At 36.0% G+C, this 16,460-nt stretch overlaps 1 protein-coding gene across 1 annotated transcript in view; it reads right to left on the bottom strand.

Moving 5' to 3' along the window:
• The window catches only part of ESR1 (estrogen receptor 1), a 165,223-nt gene that overhangs the window by 42,507 nt on the left and 106,256 nt on the right, over nucleotides 1-16,460 (bottom strand). Inside the window, 1 exon segment of the mRNA XM_068677118.1 lies at nucleotides 13,710-14,045. Within this exon segment, the coding sequence (XP_068533219.1) occupies nucleotides 13,710-14,045 (336 nt within the window).

The following is a 16,460-nucleotide window of genomic DNA, read 5'->3' as shown; positions in this document are numbered from 1 at the left end:
CAGCAAGTTTCATCTGGAATTATAATTTGATTTTTTTTTCCCAACCATTAAATTGTGGTAGTTTTTATCTTCTTTCTCATTTGCAGAGAAAATGTTATTTATTTTGTTTTTCTTTTCTCTGTTACCTGGTCTGGAATGTGAATTTGACAAATTCCTCATGGATAAAAATAAAACATTTAGCTTGGGTCAAGAAATGGAGCCACTGTTCAGACATAGCCTTGGATATTGTTTTATGACTAGTATCACCCTACTATCACAAATATGACCTGCAAGACACAAGTTTATTGATACATAGAAGACCTTTCCAGGCTGAAGGCTCCTATCCCCAGAGGCAGAAGAACTATGTTTGGTGTAGGATCCATGAGATAGCAAATACTACTAAAACGATGTTGCCCATATCTGATAATATCCAGAAGGTTTGGGGGGCTGAAGCTCTTCTATACTGCTACAGCTAATATATGCTTATAAACTTCTACAAACACAGTTAAATATAGTCCTACCCCTATAAACATCAGTTACTCTCAATCTGTTTAAAGAATCTGAAGCGAAGAGACAGTGTCACACAGGCAGTTTGTGGATAAAACAGAAATCTTCTCATCAAAATTATACTGACATATCTAGTAAAGCACCAATATACTTCTGACATCCCAATACCAAATGATTTCAGAGAAGTTACTGATGAGCTAATACCATTATCTCCCACCTACTTAACATCAGCACTTAAAAGATACTCCACAACAATACTAGTAAATAAAACATCTCCTAGGAAAGCTGGTAACAATTATTCACTGTCAGCTGAAGAAGAGCAGATCTGAATTAATCAGACTGCAATGACGGAGTTTTACCAAAATCTCTCAGAAACCCCACTGGTAAACAAGGTACAAAAAGCATCATCTGGAGTTCAAAGAAAAGAGCACTCTGACTGAACTGTCTGCTGAAGTAAGATAGTCGGGGAAATATATTTATGTTGCCTGGCAGTGGCTCATTCAAATGTCAGGATCTTTCTCGAACACTTGAGTACAAGTGGTCCCTTCAGGGAAAGAGAAGGAGAAGGGGAAGAGGAAGGGGAAGGGGAAGGGGAAGGGGAAGGGGGAAGAAAAAAATGCATAGAGTGGAACAAAGGTACAAAAACATAGGGAGGAAACATGAGAAACAGATTTCATATGTTACATATTGTAATATGTTGCAGTATTTCAGCTTAGCTATAATTCAATTTTTCTTAGAGGGACTTCGGTAGCAGTATCAAAGATCGATTCTTGTGATAGCCTGGCACAATACCTGGATAAAGTAGCAAGCAAAACTCCTGCAAGATATGAGACATTGTGGCAACGAGTAGCATTGAGCAGGAACATGTGGAACATTATTAAAAAATAAGAGCAGATTGAATTCATATTTTTACCTGTAGGCTAAGAGTCTTCAGATTTGTTTTTGTTTCACAACAAGGATATTTAACATGCTTCACAGCATTCCCATGCAGCAGATAGAATCCTCTAATAGCAGTTTAGGCATCAATAAACTGTGTTACATTATAAGGGAGTTATATACCACTGACACAGAGAGACATTGGCAAAGTCAGGAGCAACAGCAGTGTTACTCATTGGTAAGGCAATATTCTTCCCAAAAGACCCACAATAAAAATACATAACACTGCATGTATGCTTGGGGAAAAAAAATAAAGGTGCATTTGGTGTTCATATCAGAGTAAAAGATTCTACATAGCTGTGCTTATATGAATACCAAGAGGGTAGAAAAATGAAGGTGACTGAGGCATTAATAAATATGCTAGGTTTTCATTGGCAGCTCTTCTCTGTCAGCTGAGAACATACCTAGGTATATGGCTTTTAAAATGTGCAACACATTGATTTATTGCACCATCTCTGAATGAAATACTGGAGGCTTCCTTATCCTCTTGCAAAATTCTGCCCTGCAGAAGAAAGCTAATTCTGAGCTGCCCTGTCCAAAAAGTTTGCCACATGCTTCTGTTGCTTCAAATCACTATTTACTACCCACACAGACCAAGCTTAGCCCAAAGAACTTCCATAAGTTTTTGTTGTCTTTGTGGAAGACAAGGGCAGAACAGCTTCTCAACAGCATGCATGAGAATAGACAACCACAAAGTAACTCAGCAGAAAGCAAACCAGATGCTTCCTCTATAATCAAAACAGCAAATGCAAATGAACAGCCAGTCTTTGTCTCCTGTGAAGTAGTCTCCTGTACGCTAGAGTTGGAGACTAACTGTGATCCTTTGTGTACTAGGATGCATCTTGATAAATCATCTTGGGGTCTTTCTTCTTTCAAAACAAGGAGCTAGGGGAAATTACCATGCTTCTTCCTCCCTCTGATTCTCCAACCCCTCACAGCTCTGCCATAATATTTCAGAATGTATTTCAGAACATTCAGATCAAGCAGAAATACTCGAAGTTGAAATTACACATCTACTTGACCAAGCAGTATAAAGACTGTAAATGGTGCCAGTAACTAGGTTTTTTTTTTTTTGCCTTTTGTACAGGAAAGATTGGAAAAGACCTCTCTGTTGAAGCTGAAGTAAAGAGAAATTAAATTAGAAAAAGGCTTGAGTTAGAGCTGTATTTTACCATTGACGCTACAGATAATGTGAGCACTTCCCTTTCTAGCACCCTTAACACTTGCCTGATCATTCCTGGCCTACTGTCACCCTCACATTCCATCTGACTCAAGTGTTCTGCAGTGAACTAGACTGGGGAACTCACACACATTAAAGGCAAGTTGAAACACACACCCACACCCACATTAAATGTATATAGATATATATGTAAAAAAAAATATATAGATGTGTGCATATATATATAAAATATAAATATATACATATAAATATATATATTATGTTATACATATGAATGTATATATATATATATTTTTTTAATGTAGATAAATTCTTCTAATTTGCACAACTGCCCTAGCTCAGGCAGAAGCAGCAGGGTAGGAACCACTCTAGCCATCACTGCAACTGGAAGAAATGCTTGTGAAACTACAGTGTCACAGCAGCTGAAGATGATTTCTACCAGCAACTGCAGTCCTACCTCCACCCCTTTCCCTTGAGTTGCATTCACACTTGTATACTTTTGACTATGCAGTGCGGCTTATAGATGTTTTACAGCACAGTGCTGGTATTTGGACAGCTCAGCTCCCTTCCACTCCTGTAATGTCTGGGCCAAAATGAGGCAGTAACAACAGCTGGAGACGAGGGAAGGACTGGACTGCAGCAGTCATCATTGGACCTTTCTAAGCTGCTGATCAAGGCATACATTACCAGTTAGCATCCTCTTAAAATCAATGGAGCTCAAGCACATGGCATTCTAGGCAACACATGGCCAACCTCTAGCATGCTGAAGGGTATTGGGTTCTATATGTGATTATTCTTCCCAATCAGTGCCTACTGATTTCCAAAGTGCATCCTACAAATCAATGTGAAACACTCTTGAAATATCACTTTTGTAGCAATGAAAGGAGATTTCAGAAGTAGGTCATTCATGCAGTAATACTATATTCATTTACATTAGCATGGTAATATTATTATTTTGCCTATATTCAGGTCAGTTGTTTCTAATAGAATGAATATATCTAGTCAGAAACTCTTCAGTGTTTTAGTAAACACTTGGCTCACTTGTCAGTCACCTGTATGGCCATTTCTCTATTTGAAGCCATGCTTTCTGAGGGATAGCAGCTGTTTTAGAAGATGTTTCATCATTAGGCTATTGACAAGATTTAATATTCTTTGGAAAAAAAAACTAATTAATCATATTCCCTATTCTATGAATCAAGTAAAATGAGATATCTTAAATATTTTTTTTTTTAATCACCTCAAATGCTCCAGAATGTAATTTAATGGGGAACACCTCAGTTTGTCTAGAGTCTAAGTGAGATTTTGAACTGTACGTTTCCCCTTGTCTTTATATTAGCTTTATTTCCAGGCCTTGTAACTTCCTACTGGATTAACTCAAAAAAACTCCAAACCAAAAATCCCATGCTACAGAGAAAAAATCACTGAAATTTCTGTCAATAGGTTTTGTTTTCTTTTGTTTCTGAGATCAGCTTACTCATAAGGAATACTACATAACTGAAAGAATCGCTGGGTATCACCCTCATCCCCAGAAGTGCCAAGATAGGGAAAAGGTGCATGACTTCTCTCTTCAAGAGGCTTAAGAAACTACAGGTCTAGACCCTGGCTCTAGGTGAAGTGATAAATAATTTATCTTCATCTACCTGCTGAGTACTGTTGTGGACAGCTCTGTTTATCAGAAGGAACAACACCTTCCATAAGGAAGAAAGAAGACAATGGCCACTTTTATCAGAGAACAAACTTCTGGAGGAGTGATTTCTCATTCTCCATTCCATCATCGGATATGCTTTAACTTGCTTTTACTAGCTTGAATTCACAGCAGTTTGTAACTAAAAGACAGACAAAACAACACACTCTTTGCACACATAGTTCATTTCCTGGAGAGATAATCAGAGAAAATAAATGAACTGTGTAACAGATGTGTTATATAATGCACCATTGTAGCAACACAAACAGGCAAGAATCTATCTGGAAAAAGTCCACAATAATTCCTTCTTAATTATTTCTGTGTATCTTAAAAACCCCTACATATCTAATGTGAGACTTCAGTGAATGGCTCGCTTGAACAGAAAACTAATACAGATAATATTCAAATAACCTCTAGGTTGGAATTACAGATGATTGTGCTCAGATATGTAGCACTGGAAAGAAACTAAAAGAATTATGCTGAAGTTATTAAACATCAAGTAAAAAGGGCCAATTTATGTGAATTATGTGAACAGGGAACAATGGGTATGTGCGCATGCACATACGTATTGCATCAGTGCTTTCCAACAATTGCATATTCTTTTTGTAAATTATTTTCAGAAATAAATAAATCAGGAAGGATCATTACTTACTGTTTACTTAGAGTGGAAATTAATGAGCGTTTCCTGGAAAGCTCCAGAGTTCAGCATAGCTGAAACCTCTAAGACAGCTATGTTCATCCAGGAGTGTAAATTATTTATCAGCTAAGGCAAAATACCAGAAAATGTTTTTATAAAGGGATCATTTCTTTTAGAAATGAAATAAGTTTAAGTATTTGTTTCATTAAATTTTAGATTAAAATATTAAGATTATTACTGTAGATCCTCCCTTCTGTCTCTCTCTCTTTTTTTTTTTGCCCAAACCCATAGAATTTCATATTAAATTGTTTATTATCAAAGAAACACGTAAGTTATAGAATGTTCAACGAACTCCATTACGTAAGTAGTTTTTGTTAAAAGAATGTTAGTTCCTTCTTAACTGTTGGGTATTATTTCTAATCTGTCACTATAACACAAAAAGCTAAACAAGATTACTTATATATACATTGTTCCTTGTAATTCAAATACTTCTCACTCTGGAAATTTCTGAGCAGATTCAGCCTTGTAATAGCACTTTGGGTCTTGGTTTTAAAACTGATGTGCACAAAAAGAACCTTACGTATGTGAATAGTTCCATAATCTTATGAAATGTGTTTAGATATGTACAAACTTGTAATAACAGAGATTTACAAGATAATTTCATATTCAGATTTAAATTTATATTTCAGCAAATACTAATTTCAGGGATATTCAGATAAACACATGTATTTGAGGTTCATGGCTCTAAAGAATGCCATAAAAAAAAATGTATTTATTATGCTGAGATAAAAAATGGATGATATTGGAAGCTTTATTAATTGTTTTCAGACTATTCACTTCCAAAACAAAGAAGGGAACTAAGACATCTCTGGGAGGACAAACATTATAGCATTTAAAAGGACATATTGGGCTTTTATTGATTTGTCACAAAAATGTAATGAAAAATCTTGTTAGCTAATTTCCTTATTTTTAAACATTAAAAAACGTATCGGGGGGGGTGGGGGGGGGAAGGTGGGTGAAAAGAGAGAGAACTTTCAGAGCATTTTACATATTCACCTCCATCTTAACAAAAACACATTTATTTAGAAGGGCAATAGACATTTCTTGTTCTTTTGCACAAAGAACAATAATTATAGCTATGCAACACAAGTGAAAGACAATTTCTGTCATTCTTGGTATCTTATTACAGCTTTACTAAATATTAGGCACCTAGAAGGCTGGATAACATGCTTGATTTAATAGCTCTTTGCAGTTACCTTTCAAAGTAACTACCTCTGTGAATGAGAAGACAATAATTATTTAATATCATAATTTTGAAAAAAAATCACCTCACACGAAATAGCGCTCTTAACTACAGCCACAGAACTTTGCTAAAAAGAAATACAAGCAAATGATGCAAAATGGAATCAACTCATGAGTTAATAATGTTCAAAATCTCATTCATCTGGACAAAGAAATAAAATCTGGAAAGCTGCAGAATTAGCTTTATGCCTTTATAAGAAAATCTAGTGAGAATTAAAAAAAAAAAAAAATGAAATGTTGCAAGCTATGCATTAGAAAACCCTCAAAGGCTCAAAGGTATACTTCTGAGATTGTTCAAAGACTCCATTTATTTTATGATTAGGATCATCACCAAATAAAATTTACTAATATTCCTAGTATATAAACCAACAAGCAGATAGATGTTACGGGGGAAAAAAAAAAAAAAGTTGTGAAGAGACTGATCTAAGTCTAAGCAAGGTCCTTGTGCTTGATGAAACTGAGGAAACTGAGGAATCAGTCACTACCTGGTCAAAGAAGAATGTTGATTTGACTGTAATCATGGAAGAGCAGCTTCCTCAGCAATTCAGTGTTTCTATCTCTACAACATTTTTATCCCTGCAATATGTACTTTATAGTCATCCTCCTGGCAAGTGACAGATGCTGATGGGTTTGTCGGACACTGGCTGTGTCTCAGACAGAGGAAGGAAGCAAATAGTAATTCCTTTTATATATGTGCATATAAATACTTCACAAGAGCATGGGCTTTTACTGATCCCCATGTACCAATGCCTGTGATCTTGTTATCTGCCTCAATTCATCTTCCTTTGCATTTCTTTGGCTTCTTGTCTGCAGCAAAACTGCCTATACCCAAACTTTTCCTGTACCCACACACAGTTCTCTTTCCCTGCCTTTATTTCAAAAGCTCTTTACCAGCCACTCAGATGAGTCCTGGCTTGCCCCTCAGCAGTGCCCAGGTCCAGGCTAGGTTGTGAAGGAGACGGTGCACACAGCACTCGGCAACCCCAAGGTAAAACGCCAGCAAGTTTTAAAATGTAAAAGTCCTTTCAGAAATTCAGTCTAAACATAACTTCATGTGAAACATTTTGGAATAAGAAAATGTGATAGAAAATACACACAATGTTATTAACAGACAACTATTCTTTCTCCTAAAAGCCTTAACCTAGATTCAGAAACCTTGAGGATGAAAGTTGAGCTAGGGCATTGTTTTCTAAATACTTTTCCCCTCTTCACCTTGTTTCCCCTGTCTGAAAATTTGCACAATTGAATCACTCCAGTTTGAACATATTCTTGTACTCCACACTGACACAAAACTCCTTGGGGGAAGACTGGAGCATGAAGCTCAAAGACAATGGCTTGGAAGAGGAAAATGGACAGGGACAAGGGCACATCTTCAAAGAGCCCCTGAACAAACTACTGGCCTCCAGCAAGAGCCCTAGGAATATGTAAGAAGTCCAGAACCGAGTTGCTGAATTTATTAGATTCCCAGTATCTTCTTCCTCTGATCTTGCTGCATTTGATACTTTTTCTCCCTGTTGGAGCCTTTTTGATGCTGGTCAGCCTGCTAACTCTAGCTTTGATGCAGTTATTTCCCCCTCTACACTCCTACACTCCTAGAGTTTGAAAACATTGCATTTGGATACCTCTTACATTTCCAGTATCAGAGCTGTTATTCAAACCCTGGTCCTTTTCCACCTGCTATTACTGTCTTCTAGTTTATTGTATCAGCTATTGAAAGCATTGCCTGTTTATAGTTTTTGAACCCACACATGCCTGCAGCCAAAGTCTAAGTACCTTTCTGAATACTTCTGCTGAACTGTTCCTTCTCTGCTTTGGCTTTTTCCCACCTGACACAAGCTCTCAGTGCATGTAGCTCTCCCCCACTTCTTCCTGTTCTTTAGAATCCTTTAGAATTAGTGTCTTCTCCTCAGGATCTCACCAGCAAACCGTTGCACTACATTGTCTGGTCCTTTTCTCTACTTTAAATTTCTCTACAGGAGGCAATACACCTCCCTGTATTTCAAAAGCACTAAAAGACAATTCTATAAATAGTCGCAGTAAAAGCTACTTGCAAGAGCAGCTTTGTCTCACACAGTACCCAGAAGATGACCAAGGAGGAGAGAAAGGGCTGTTGTTTTTTATACAGTATAGACATGAAAGACTAAAGATGCCTCACACAGTAAGAAAACACAGTGATGAAAAGCTTTTATATGATATTCAATAGTTTTAACCTTACTCTGTTGCCTCACATAATCATGCTATTGCATGATACCTCTCAATCTGCTGTTTGAATACAAATGATAACTTACTGTGTTATTCCATTGTAAGGACTGATTCTCATCTCTTGCATTCATGGCAATGAATTGAAACTTTACAGAAATTAAATTAGCAAAAAGCATCCATAAAGTGAGATCCAGGTGCTTGCTAGCATTCCTCTTTCACTTACAGATGTATTGGCTTCCTTTATTTTCAGGGTATTAGTTAGACTATCACTTCTACAGATTAAAGTAACTGATAACCAGAGGATTTTTTCTTTTCTAATAACATTGCTACAAAACTCCACAGCAAACCTACTAGTCAAAGGAGATATTTTGCAGCTATTTTGGAAGGTTTGTTAAATAAAAAAAAAAAAAAAAAAAAAGAAAAGAAAAAAAAAAAGAAACTGTTGCAGCAGCTGCAAGTCTTGTCTTTTTCAAGCTAATTGCAAATTACTGCCATAAGGACTACTGCACATGAAAACTCTGCAAATTGCCCCATGCCTAAACACATTTGGAGTTACTAAGATACACCATTCGTGTACAAGGTTGCTTTCTTTCCATTACATGTTCACGTTTTTTTTTTTTTTCAAGGTTTGGTGTCACTGAAGTGCAATGTAAGATTGTGGCTATTGTTGGCCTCTTTACATACTGTTCCTAACTTAACAATCAAAGCAGTTTAGAAGGTCAAATAAGAAAACAATATCTTTAGAAAATAGCAACTTCTGTGGCTTTGAAACAGAAAAAAAAAAAAAAATCTGTGCCAAAATGTTTATCTCCTCGGTTCATGAAGCCATAAAATAAGTACAACACCGTGAATCATCTCAAAACTTCAAAGCTTGTGTGCCCAGCGTACCATTTTAGGGCTATTAAGTTGTACAGCTACTGTACTTGTGGTAAATAGTTATACAAGATTGTAGCAGCAGTGCCAAGGATTTCACCCTTACAACAAAATCTCCTTAAAGCTACACTCTACCATGAGCTCACTGTGTGAACTCGTTATGTCTCTTGCCATCTCAAGATACTCTCCACAAAAAAAAAAAAAAAAAAAAAAAGTTGACCATTGGCAATACCATCCTCCTTTACTCCTTTAGAGAATACAGAACTTTAGATATAGATATTATGATATAAACGTAAGTGAATAATAAAGCACAGTGAGTTAATTCCCTTGACATATCAGCATTTCTATAGAAAAGCTAGTAAATGGTTTTGCTCATTGTATAAAAGACCATGATCAAAATTCACTAAACTAAAAAAAAATAAAATATATATTATTCAAGACTGAAGGTGGTAGTATATCCCCAAGATGTTATGTAGGCTAAGGAGAAAATAGAAAGACATGTTTTTCAGGAATACATGATTCAGAAATGATCAAGATGGTTACTCATCACTCTAATACCTGTTAACGTGTGATTTTTAGTGATTTGTCCAAATTAAATGGTAAAAAGCTCAGTTTACACGTGTACAAAAATTCTAGCCCACCACAATCTGTTTGCACCTGCAATGAGTGCAGCTGCTTGCTATCCCAGCTGGCTAGGGTAATCACAAGGCATCACTACTGTCTTAAAGAGGCCATCTGGGAGGATTTAAGCCAAAATACCCATTAGGCCATGTAAAGAACAGGTCCTGTGGGGCATCCTGAATTTTTTGTGTATGTCATAGGACACTACAAGTTTTTTGCACATGTCGTCTGGCAAGCCCATTTGTATCAGTGGCCAAGGTTTCAAAGGAAAATTAAAACAAGCTTTTATGGACTTGGCATATTATGAAATGCACTGTCATGGGAGAACTTTGTTATGAGCTCAGTTAACAATCGTTAACTTGTTATACATGTACTTATCGTTAATGTGTTATACTTAAATACTGAAGACTGTTCTTTAAGGTTATGCACAACAAGCTGCCGCAAGTTCTCTTTTCCATAGCAATTTGTCAACATCATCAAGACTGCAGAGTCAATTTATGCAAATTTGTTAATACTAAGTCAGAACTTTGAACTAAAGCTGAACAACTTAAAATAAAAATTTGGATCAGTTGTCACTTTTACAATAAGGGCACATCTGCAAAGCTACTCACTTCAATTTGGAGACTGTCCTCAGCATGGCTTTACAATAGGTCTCTGTCCATGTTGTACTAGGCAGTTGATTACAGTGATTTCATTATTCCTTTTTTTAGAATAAAGTTATTTCTAACAAGTCCATCTTCTAATTAGCTGTTTCTTCATCCATGACCACTTATTTACATCATCAGGAAGATTGGTTTACCAAAACAAGGACTTTACAAGTTGCCTTGACACACTTGCTCTTAACACCTACATGGCAATATAAACTCCAAACACAATCCTGAAAGTCCTTTTTAAGCTGCATCTTCACTGAATTTCTGTTCTTTTAATATCATTTTCTTCTATCCTCAGCAAATATGCTCTCAACCCAGCAACTCACATCAACTTTGCTCCTTCCTATCCATCTGCTAAGAGTCTGCATTTAACTAAATGAACTTGTGCAGTGCTTCCAAGGTTTGAGAGATGTGCATAAGAGAGGTTGCTTCCTGTAACTGCGTTTGGTACAGGTTAAAAGCACATTCGCTCTTTAGAAAAATGTTTTTATCCTGGCTTCTGAAGCTTGAAACTGTAGTAAATTAGATGAGAAAATAACTGAGTGGAATCCCACAATGCTGTTGAACAAAGTAAATAAAAGAAAAAGCAGTTGCTCGGTTTCTCTGTTTATGTATAATGAATATGAAAAAAAAAAAAAAAAAACTAATTAATCAGTATTGTGTAATTCCTAGTAATAAGACAGTATTCAAATGTAACATACTAACATACTGTAGAGGTGAAAATACAACTTATGTTATCAGAAACATTTCTCTTAAAGTACAGCTATTACTGAATAGTACATTAGTACATTACAGAAGAAAACTTCAGCAAGCAATCCAAGCAAGAGTCCTATCTTTGAAAGATGATTATTACTTCCATAATTTAATATAAAAACTAAGAACACTTTGACTTTTCTAGAACCAAAAACACCCCTATCCTCCCCCCCAAAAAAAATGAAATGAAAAAAAATAAAAATCCTTCCAGAGCTATGTAGAGAAGCAAATTTTAGAGACAGATAAAATATTGGGTCTTAATTCTTTTAAATCCACTTTCTAAACACATTAATTTATGCTTTTGGACATGTATACAGTTGTGCAAATCAGGATACCAAGAACCAAAGAGGTGTCAAGCAAAGACATATATTCAGAGTACCCAAACTATTCATATTCTGTGTTAAAACTTTCATTTGGTAAGATTATTCGTAAAGTGTCAAATTGATATAACTATGACTGGGAAGGGAAGGGATTTATTTTTTTTTTTAAACGAAGTTCACCTGTTTTATATCAAAATTCACCTGTTAGAGTGCTTATTCATGTATATACACAGAGACATTTGTCTTAGTTTAATTAGTTTAAATGTAAAATACATTGGACATACATAAATAATTGATAACCTTCTACATTTGGTTTTCCAAATCAGAAGTTTGCTTAGGAAACAAAAGATATATTTGGCAAAGCAAGCTGGGTTTTGATCTTTCCTGGATGTAATCATCTTGGAACAAGGAGTTTCATGGAGATTTCTGAACAAAAAATAGGTTTGAGTTCCCTAACACTGTTGCTATATACCAAAACACATTGTGATTAATTACATTAACTATCTAAATCAAATGTCAGAGAAACAAATGTTTCCAGTTGGAAAATATACTGAATTTAGAATGTGGTGTGTTCATACTGGGTGTAAAGTAATGTGTTTTTTTGTTTGTTTGTTTGTTTTATTTTGTTTTGATTTTTATCTGAGTTAGATCAATTATCTCTCTAAAATCAATAGATATATCATTTGAATTCAGCTGTTTTGATAGTGTATCACTTTAACATTATGATCATATGTTCATCTTCCAAAGACATTTTCTAAAGGCATGATCCAAAGCACATCAAATTAACAGAAGAATGCATCCTTGACTTGAACAGACTGTGGATCAGGCTTTAGCCACTGAAAGAATAAAATTCTCAGATGATTTCCTATGAGATATGATGAGAAATGGAACACTTGGAGGTTCTCATTGGTCATCACTGGAGCCCACAAAGTGACATGTGAAAGGTGCTAAAAAAAGGAACCCATAAGGACTGGAAAAGACTCAGGTTTTATGGGTTATATTGATTTACCAAGAACAGTCTTGCCAAGTTTAAATGAAGAAAAATGGCATAACCCAAGTAATGCTGTTGAGGTAATGTACTCTGTAATAGTGAGTGAAAACGGTGGAAGTGTTCTCCAGCATCCTTTCATAAGACAGCTACGTGATTTTAATGAAATAAACAGCTCCAGTAAAAACTTTCAGAAATCAGAATCCCAATGAATTTAAAATATAAATTATTGTGTATGCTGGTATTTTACAAAGTAAAATTACAGGATCTGTAATAAATTTTTAATAACCATATAAATGTTAATTTATTGAAAAGAAACCTTTTAGACTGACACTTTTAAAGATGATGAACCTTAATTATGAAACCGCACTCTGATTTAACTGATATTAATTAATTAAACCACATGAAAAAATGTATAACATAACTTCAACCAAAATGGTCTCTCTATTCTTAAATTCCCTCATAGAAATGAGGGATTAAAGGTAAGCAACTGTGACGCAACAAAATGTTAAAAATAACAGCATCCACTTCCAGTGGGAAAAAATATTCAGAAAAAAAATGCTATTCTGTATCTCTTTTCAGACCCAAAACTTATGGAAGAGTTCTATTTTATGTTTGAGATGGTAAACTGACAATTAAATTAATAATACTGAAACTTATGGGCTTGGGAGAAATGTTGAGATATATTACAAAAATCTGAGTAAACATGATCTCAAAAGGGAGCTAAATAATTAATGTATTTGAACAGATTAGATTCAGTTTTTATTAATTTATTTTAGCTTAAATTTTTGTTTGTTTGTTTTTTAATCTGAAAACAGTATTTATATTCCCCAAACCATACAATATTCAATCATGCAGAGAAAATATCTTTTCCTGCACTTACAGTCAGGAAAAGATTTAAAGTCACTTATATTGCCCTGTAGTTTTCTATCAACCAATATGACACGAAATTTGTGATTTATTTTTTTAAATTATTTATACTTGGGAACAATTAGTGTGAAATTAGGAATTTAAAACTGTATCTGTAATCATGTCATGTTTAGCCTTTTATGTTCCTCTGGGGCTCTCTTTCCTTACCTGGAACTCTCTTTGCCCAGTTGATCATGTGCACTAATTCTCTGTCTGCAAGGTTGGTCAACAGGGTCATCATAGATGCTTCGTTGAATGGTCTGTTTGGGTCATATTCAGAATAAACTATGGGTGGCTCAGCTTCCAGCAAGGCACTGACCATCTGTTCTGCTGTCAAGGACAAGGCTGGACTGTTCTTCTTGTTATGTTTAACCACTAGTGGACTTGTCCAAAGGGTGGGAGCTCGCAGCTCTGTAGAAGTAGCCTCCCCGTTCCTGGAATCTTGCTCCTCTCTTTGTCGTTTCTGTTTCATCATTCGCCCGCCTCTGCGGTCTTTCCGGATTCCTAGAGACACACAAGAATATAATGAACTCCGTTCCTTAAGCACAGGCATTACACAAATATGGCCTCAGCCAATCAGAATCTGTCGTCGATAGACCTACGGAGCATTAATGCCTGGTTTATTTTGTCAAGGCTTCTTCCTACACATGGAATCTTACATGAGTAGTTGGAGAGAAAAAGTATTTCAAAAAGTATAGTGTCAGTAATAGTGACAAAAGGAAGTCAGTACCTGGAATAAACATCTTTTTTTAAGCACAAACTTCAAGGTCATGTCCCAATCTCTAGCATACAACTCTTCAATGACTGATCAATGTTACTTCATCATCTGAATGGACTAGATGGATCACAGAAGTAGCTCTCAAAAATTATCCAAGGTTTTGCTCAAGTTCACCAGTTTTAGCTAAACATTATTACTGACGAGTGTGTGATCTTCCTAGTTATGTAAGAACTATCCAGAAAGTTCCCAGCATAAGACGGGCTTATACAGCAATAAAGATTGCCATATAAGCAGATAAACAAAAGCAAGAAAAGGGAAGAAAATTGCAACCTCAAATCTAATGTGGGAGACCTATTGTCAAAAGTCTGTTACAACTGGAACAGAAACTATCTTTGTCATTACTGCACATTTCTGCAATGTGCTTAGCACTGAATGACCCTAAACCTTTGGAAATTATCAAGTCAGCCATACTAATTAGAACAACAACATAAGACCTTACAGTAGAACAAAATCTCCCTTTGTGGAAAGGTTACAAGCAAAATATAATGATAAAGCCCACACGGACTCCAACAAGAAAGGGAAGATCAAGGCTGCTTCTCAGAGGAGGAGGCACAGGCATTCTGAGGCTGAGTTAAAACCTTAAATCAGTTATCGAATGGAGATGGGGGATGAGTAAATAATAAGGAAGGCATACAAGGAATTGAGCCGTGAAGAGAAGCCTATGAAGGATCTAGCTTGCTTGCAACCATACTGAGGCAACCATTGCTGCTAGGTGGGCAGAGCCTGCCAGACCATCTGTGTGGGCAGCCCATGCATGGACCGCACCACACAGTATTCACAGTTCATTAGTCCTAACTGAAGCAGATCACTAGAAAACAAAGTGTTTTCTACTATACAAGTGTAGAAGCTAGGCCAACCCTTCTTTCTCTCCCTTGCTTTTTTTTTGTAAAGAGACGAAGAAGCTGACCCCCCAAGTTAAATGCCTGTTATTTAAAGTATGTACAGCAACACCCAAATCCCATTTCTGAAACTGAGAAAAAAGGAGGAAATAATCTGTAGTGTGGTCTTCTTCCATTAGGAAATAAGAGCCTCAGCTACTGAGTCTCTCCAAATGCCTGTCAAAATGACAGGAGGACTAGTCAGAGCCTTGTAGGTAGTTCCCTTACTTCCATTTCCAGTGCTGGGTGGGCACAGAGGTTATTCTGGAGTTCCCATGCAATATGTTCCCATGAAAAGCTGCACCATTCCCAGTTTGATAATCAAAGGAATAAAGATCTATAGAGAAGAAGGAGGCAAACTATTCAAGAAACAGAGGAAGGAAAACAATTAAAAATAATAATAATAATAATAATAAAACTTTGAGAACTGCTGGCAGTTGAAGGAAACAAATACAGGTCTTTCAAATGGATGGGGATAGGAAAACACAGTCTTTGCTCAGATTTTTCATACCACAGAAATATAAGCCTTTAGGTTCCCAATTTTTGTTAGTAGCACCTTCATCCCAAAATCAGTATTTGTTTGTATAAATGTTCAGAGGTAGCTTTTGGATTATGTCAGCAGGTGTCCTTTCCCAGTCTCAAAGGAACAGAGTAGATCTTTAGATCAATGTGCCTATTTCTTTGAATATGGTGATATTTTCACTGAATTAGTACTTGAAGATTAATAGATTAATTAGACTTGAAGTCTAATTCTTTCAAAATCTAGCAGGGCTCCTGATTCCAGTCTCTCAATCTTTCCATACACAACAAGTTCAATGAATCTTTCATCACCCTTACTACTTGACCTCTCTACATTTTCCCATTAGTTAAACAAGTTGTAAGCCAAAAGTTTGCATTGCATCGCTGCTCCCATTTTTCCTTCAATAATACCAAATTTTTCTTACCACTGGACTATTTCTGTTTAGAAGGTGATCCTTGCTATCAAGAAAAAATGCTAGACTTATTTTGGCAAAATCTCATCCTAGTGTTATTCTCAATGATAGCTTACTTCATTGGACTACTCAAAAGTAGGCTATGCTCTTCCATAACAGATATTTTTGTTGTATGCTTTATATCACTGTAACGTTGTTGAATAGAATTCACCTTCTGAAACATGCAGACATAATCATATGAACAAAACCACATGGTTTGTATACACTAAAGCATTTGCTAGCCTTCCCACATCCCAAATTCTACATCTGCACATGCAGTAATTTCCTTTTA

The sequence above is a fragment of the Anas acuta genome, chromosome 3 (assembly GCF_963932015.1).
Source record: "Anas acuta chromosome 3, bAnaAcu1.1, whole genome shotgun sequence".
NCBI lineage: Eukaryota > Metazoa > Chordata > Aves > Anseriformes > Anatidae > Anas > Anas acuta.
This window is presented reverse-complemented; position numbering and strand designations above follow the sequence as displayed.